Source organism: Bacillus rossius, chromosome 1 (assembly GCF_032445375.1).
Source record: "Bacillus rossius redtenbacheri isolate Brsri chromosome 1, Brsri_v3, whole genome shotgun sequence".
Classification (NCBI taxonomy): Eukaryota; Metazoa; Arthropoda; class Insecta; order Phasmatodea; family Bacillidae; genus Bacillus; species Bacillus rossius.
Window position 1 is genome coordinate 23,396,424 of NC_086330.1, and position 6,930 is coordinate 23,403,353.

Genomic DNA, 6,930 nt, shown 5'->3' on the forward strand with positions numbered 1-6,930 from the left:
CGCGCTCTCCCCCGCCTCCTGAGGCCGGCATAACAGTGATTGTTGACACCGAGCCTGGGCATGGGCGTCGTTGAAACGTTCCTACAGTCCGTTAGTGAAGTCGCCCCACTCCATGCCGTATTCTCCGGCTGTGGCCCACCAGTCAAGGGCACACCACCTCAGCTGATCGCACACCTTCTCCGTCCACTCGTCTGTAGGAACCGAGTATCGTGCCAGCCTGTCCCGGCATGTCCGTAGGAACTTTGCGGGGTCCTCGTGCTCCTGCTCTCCGAACTCCGGTAGTTTGAGAGTGCCACCGGGGCGTGGTGCGATAGGGGGCGCCGGCATCGCTGACGGTCTGTCCAGCGCGAGCTCGCAAGCGCGGCACATGAACAGCCCATTCCTGAAGTTGAGGAACACCCGAGCCTCAGTGCACGAGCGATGCCTAACGGTGCCGCACTGATGGCAGAACGCCACCTCATCGGGCCGCCGATGACACCCCCTCGCGCCGCACTTAAACGTAAACGTCGGCCTTGGTTTTCCGTCGTCAAAGTCTGTTTTGGGCTTCTTCTCTGTGTCGCAGGTACAGGTGGCGAAAGTCCCCGCCGCGGCATGATTTACCGGCAAGCCTGGCAGATGGCATGCATGGCATACCCCATCCATGTCTATGCTCACGGCTCAGTCACGGCTCATGTTCATGCACGTAGCAGCGACGCAACTTCGCCACCCGATCCCTGTGTGAGGCGTGCGGACTTCCGCTCCCACAGCCGTTATCGCGCCTGGCGCGTAACTTGATGCGCGCCTTTATCGCGCCTGGCGCGTAACTCGACGCGCGCCTATCGCCAGGTGCTCGCTCCTTTGGCCGTCTGCGCGTCGCGTCCGTTTACGCGCGATTCCTTTGTTCCTACACGAGCCCTTACTGGAACACTAATTTTGAAGCACTGTGAATTTAGAAGATTTGAAAGTTATTTAAAAAAGAAAGCCACACTAGTCGGGCGCCATTTGAAACTGTCCCCGCTACCTCCTATGATTTTTACGTGATTTGGGTTTGGGTTCGAGATCTCAGGGAGGGTTCGGCCTTGTGGCTAGAGGTAGGGGTTAACACAGTAGGGCCCCCCGAGCTGTTATGGCCACTCGGGACGCCTGAAGAAGAACACAAAGTTTCTAGAGAATAGTTGATGAATTTATCACGGCACAGTCCTATACATATTGCTGCCCGTTCTGGCCGTAATGGTTTTCCCGATGCGACTAGTCACACGCGCAGCTCACTTCCTCAGTGGCAGCTCACGATATTAATGCGCGTGAGGGGCGGACTTGTACACACGATGCAGCGGTAACAAAATACACTCTAACAAGACGAATTATATCTTGACGAACAAAACACTTCACTATTATCTAACACTTAATATACTGGGCTAGTGGCACGTAGGCCCGTGTCTCCGGCGACTCTACGTGATACCTAGATGTGTCCCAGGGACTGATTCGTTAGTACGTTCGGTGGCACATGTCGCCTTCTGGCTGCCCCGTGCGGGCCAAAACTAAGTAGCCGGTAAGCTAAGTTGGGGCGAGAAGCGCCGACGTAAAGTCTCGTAGACTTCCCACAGTACTCACGTATTATGTAGAACACTCATCTTGGAGCACTGATTTAATTAAGTGAAATACCTCATGGTAGATTGAGGCCGGCCGCGGAACTGTACATAAACGATTATGAAAATATTATACTATTGAAACTACATGTCGGTGAAAGCCAAGGTTGATGGTTCCGTGTTGCGCGCAGGCTGCCGGCCTGTCGGAGCTCCTGAAGGACACTGCCGGTGTCGCCACGCGCGACCCCCCTCTCCCGCCAGCCCTCACGCCGAAACGTGTGAATTTCGCGGGAAACTGAACCGGCCATGTTCGGGACAAAGCGCACAGTGAAACATGATTTTGAAAGGACTGAAATATTAATTGATGAAAAATAATGTTTAATAAAAACTTGTGGAAAAATATACATAAATTAATTTGTTGTAGTGCGGCGGAGGGATATGCCACACCCGGCCGGATCCTTCCGCCGGCATAGCACTCGTTGCCTGGCGTTCGCCTCGTCACACGAACTACATTTTGCTGCGCGCACGAGCGCGTTCGGTGCACATGCCTTTGCGAGACGTTGATGAGGCAAAGAGGTCTATGCGACATAGAGGAGCATTGGCGGTCGGCATCAAATTAAATAATTAATTTAAATGCGTGTTTTTATTAATATTGAATAATGAATATTTATTGAATTTTTTTAAAATTTGTTTGAATATATACTTTACCAACCATATTTATATCACTCCAGTCCTTTTATTATTTTAGTTCATTGCGAGCAAAATTAAATTTAGTTTTTTATCACGCCAAGTAAGTATAACTTCTCATGTGTGTACTAAGTACACACACCCAATTTTTTGTAAATGGAACATAAATATTCATGTAAACTTGCAGATACTTCTAAATTTGTCCTTTTTCATGAAAACAACTGCATCACTATAAAAAAGTGTTTGCAGTAATATTTACTGGTTAGGATACATACTCGGGCATTTATTCTTCGTGTTGTTCCAGTACCTCCAATTGTTAATAGTATTTGTAAATCGTTCCTGGAACAGTTTTCCAATATTAAAGTGCATATTAATAATCAATTAACCTACGTGCGCGCACACACACACACTCACATTGTGCTGTCAATTAGCATTTTTGGGCACAATTTTAAATTTGATTTTTGAACCATAATTTTACAAGTAATTACGCAGCTAAAACTTAAACTTTTTCCACTCTCTGCACACTCCCACTTAATCTTTGTCAGGCTAGTCTCCCCAATCCATTCCCAGCGCCAGATCTGATTTTTGCCGAGTATTTGCGAGCCAGCATGTGTCTCGTCTTATCCCTGCTTTGATGCATGCCCGTCGTCTGTAATTCTTCCTGGAGCCATGACAAGAACTGCTATGCCCTGCAAGCTATCAGAGCAGCTCGGTTCTAAGAGTCATCCTGATGCGAGCACCCTAAGACATGATAACGAGTCGTTTTACTCAACGTACCGACACATCTCTAGCCTCTGTAGAGTTTCGTTTCCCTCCGTCGTGGCACATTGCCACCTCCTCCCCTCTCCAGCCTTTCCTAGGAACACTGCCCAGAGCACTGACCAGCCACTACTCCCCAGCCTAAGTCAATTACAGCCAACAGTCTTCAAAAGTATCACCTCTGCCCTCTAGAGGTGGATTTGCGAGTTATTTCTCTTGGGTATTTGAACGCCCGCTAAACTCCTGCCCCCTGGTGACTCACGCCACAAGCAGTGTCCTGTAATTATTCGGCAAGCCACCAGAGCGCTGCACTAGTCTCCTCCAAAAGCCCCATGCTTTCGAAGTCGCCTCGTGTGTGAGATGCGTTAGTCGATTTCTTCTTAGTTCGGCCACTCAGTAAGTCGCGCTGCGATCGGCCACTAACACCAACGTCGAGATATCGAAGTCAGTATTTCTCGACCACCCCCTCGAAACTCTTCGGAACCTTTCGGCCCAGAAGCCTAACCTCCCCCCTCCCTTTTCCTTTCGAAAGCAAGCACTGTTTTAACTAAGTGCCCATCCCGCGACGAAGGGACTCCGCGCCACACTAGCAGACTGGCCACTTCGGATCCTCGGGCAGCACACAGAAAGACTTCAGTCGGTCGTCGAACGAAAATGTAGTCGGCTAGTCAAGGGATGTTTTCCCTAATTGTTCTTAACCAGTAATTAGTCAGTCTGTGTGCCTAGTAGAAATTGGTATACTTTGCTAAATTTCCTAATTATCCTAATTTACGGAAGCGTCTGCGGCAACCGCGCGTGTTCGGTGCTTGTCTTCGTCTCGCATCTTGGCGCACTACCTTTCTGAGCGCTACGGGATACTCCCTGTTTGCTGAGTTTTTGCCAACCTTTTTATTCCCCTACCATCACCGTGTTTGGTGGGCATTTTTGCCCATCTACTGACTGTCTATGAACCAGTTCTGGCCGTGTTGAATTTGGGCTTGTTCACAGACAGGGTTCAAGAGCCTGGAGCGGCATGGCGACCGCATCCTCGCTCCCTTCCTCGGGGACCCAGGCTGGCTAAGGCGCCCTGGTAGCCCGCAACACATCACCTTCGGCCAACTTATTTCAAATATCCATACCTCCAAATTCTCAGTGATGTCTAAAGTGTGACAGTTAGATTACTACTTTGAAGAGACTGGAACAACCGGAACTACATATTACTTACGGGACTTTTATAACTCTAAGCACTAATAATTAAAACTCTGGGATTGTTAATTTTGACCTTTTATTGTTTCTTATTCTGTTTAACTATGCCAGAGGAAACCTAATAATAATATTCTAATTATGACTAGCCCATACAGCAAGTGTTATAATTTTAATATATTTGGTAAAACATATATGTAAGTTAAGTTACTTTTTAACCTGTTTACTGAGATCATGTTTTGTTGGTTTGTGTTCACTTAATTAAAGATCAAATAAATATAGAGGCACAGATATATAGACGAAATCGCATTTTTTTTTTTTTGTATTTGAAACTAAAAGATCCACCACTTTCCCAAAGTTTTTTTAAGGGGACATTTATGTTACACCAGTAGTAGAGTGTGTGAAAACACAGACACACACACAGACACACACAACACACACACAGAGAGAAAAACTTTTCTGTTATTTTGCAAAAGATTTGCTTGGAGACCAGTTTCCATGAAATAGTCTACAAGAAATATATTGTAACTTGGCATATATGCAATACTTTTTTTAATTAATTCTGATTATTTATAATTAAAATTGGCAAATAATTAAGTATTTAAATTGTTGTTTCAATCAAGCATAATGTTTTTAAACCATGGAAAATACAATATTGAATAATTTGACTTTTTTGCTTATTAATATGCGCAGTTAATACTGGAAAGCTATTCTGGGAACGGTTTAACTATTGGAGGAACTGGGAAGAACACAAGCATAAAAACGCCCGGGTTAGAATCCGAACCCAGTATCACTGCGAACACTGTTTTGTAGTGATACAATTGTTTTCATGCATGTATAAATGTGCAAGTTTCTGTTCCATTCGCGAACAAAAAACGTGTACAGACAGGGACGTCGGAACAGGGGGGGCAGCAGGGGCGAGTCGCCCCCGTGCTGTTATGCATGGGGAGGGTGGGGGGGGGCGAGAGCAGCAATTAGCCCCCCCTCCTTTTCTCAGAATAAATGTTTGGTCCTAGTAGTATTTTTCTCAACCAGTAGTTACAAACGTTGCATTGGTGATCACATTGATTAGAAAATCATATCTATTGACATTAAATTCCAAGACGGAAGCTAAAGGGTAGATCACATGAGTTAGGTTATTTGTCACCCACGATATTTTAATGCATATTTAATACATACTACGTCATCAAATTCTTGGAATGGTATATTTAATATTTTGGTTCGGAAACTCATTAAATAGCACAATTTTGCATCTAAAATTCCAATTTTTCCGGGGGAGGGCCGCCCGACCCCCCCCCCCCCCCCGGCTCTATGACTGAGGTAAGTGTGATACGTCTTTTCGCCCCCCCCCCCCCCCGCTCATGAGTAGGTACGCACATGAACACGCGACTATACGCTGTTGAAGGAGAGCAGCGTGCCGCTGATGCGAGCGGCCTACGCCAAGCTCGTGGCTCCGCACCTGGCGGACATGCCCCGCAGCGTGAGCGACGGCATACGCAGGGTGTGCGTGCGGCCCAAGTACGCCTTCTTCGGCTTCGTGTCGGCCAAGGACGACTCCAGGAAGTTCCTCGACTGCCCGACCATGACGCTGCCGGACTTCATGTTCACCGGCGAACTGGCGATCGTCTTGGAGAGAAACTACCCCTTCAAGTACCACATCAACGACGTGTGAGTGCGAGCACATTTCCTTCACCAATTGGAATAATTTTTTTTTTTTTTTTAAGTAGTACGAAGCATAAGCGTGTATCCATGAAGGGGTGAGGGAAAATCTACCCCCCCCCCCCCCCTTTTCTGGAATTTAAAATCATCTCACAGAGTAAACCTAAATGTTAACTGAAATAATAATAACGTTAAAACTATACTTTAAGGAGAATTCTTTGAGTATTTTTAATTGGTCTGCTCGTTGCATGCATGTAGACACAGACAGCCTGGTGGTGATATGAACTTGTGTCGGTTACCCCCACAAGCAAATAATTCACTTAATTTTTTATTTTTACTTTTTACTTTTTTACAAACTCGATTGCCAACTTGTGAAACTGAAAGGGAACAGTTTTTTTGTAGAATCGCAAATGGTACAAAGCTCTGCCTTGCATATTTCACAAGTGACATAGTTTGGCAGATTGGGTTTCCGAGGACCATCGACGGTGTTGGGCCCCGGCAGGGCCGGATTTAGAGGTCTGGAGGCCTCGGGGCAACAGAGGAGCGGAGGCCCCCTGGCCCCAAATTATTTTCCAAATAAAATGAACAATTTTTTTTTTTCAGTCGAGTTTTCCAATAAATAATTTATTGCGAAATCAGGTATAATCTCTTAGTATTTAAAAAAAACATACATAGATATAATCGGAGACAAGAATTATATGAAATTAAATTTTAGTGTTAATGAATATTTCTGTTAATATTTAACAATAATATAATCTTGTATGTGCAAAGTACTGTAGGTAAAGGTAAAATGGAGAAAAAAGAATATCAAAGGATTTGTGGGGGCGCCCCTCCGTTTGTGGAGGCCCCGGGGCTTTCGCCCCGGTTGCCCTCCCCTAAATCAGGCCATTTTTTAATATTTAATTTTTGAATCCTATGCGTATTAACATGTGTACGATTATCAATTATATGCAACACAATGCTATGTATAAACATTTGCGTGCTTTCGGATGCATTCTGGATTGAGTCAAATAAAAACTTGTGTAAAAAAAATTATACTCGTGTGTTTACAATAAGGTAGATTTTCCAGAAGGAAAAG

The 6,930-nt window shown here is 45.5% G+C and overlaps 1 protein-coding gene across 1 annotated transcript in view; it reads left to right on the forward strand.

Annotated features, from left to right (window-relative positions):
- The window catches only part of LOC134533085 (glutamate receptor-like), a 56,825-nt gene extending 52,596 nt beyond the window's left edge, over positions 1-4,229 (forward strand). The window contains exon 8 of the mRNA XM_063370326.1: positions 3,999-4,229. Coding sequence (XP_063226396.1) covers positions 3,999-4,160 — 162 coding nt within the window. The 3' untranslated portion in view covers positions 4,161-4,229. The remainder of the gene's footprint in view (positions 1-3,998) is intronic.
- The last annotated feature ends 2,701 nt before the right edge of the window (positions 4,230-6,930 follow it).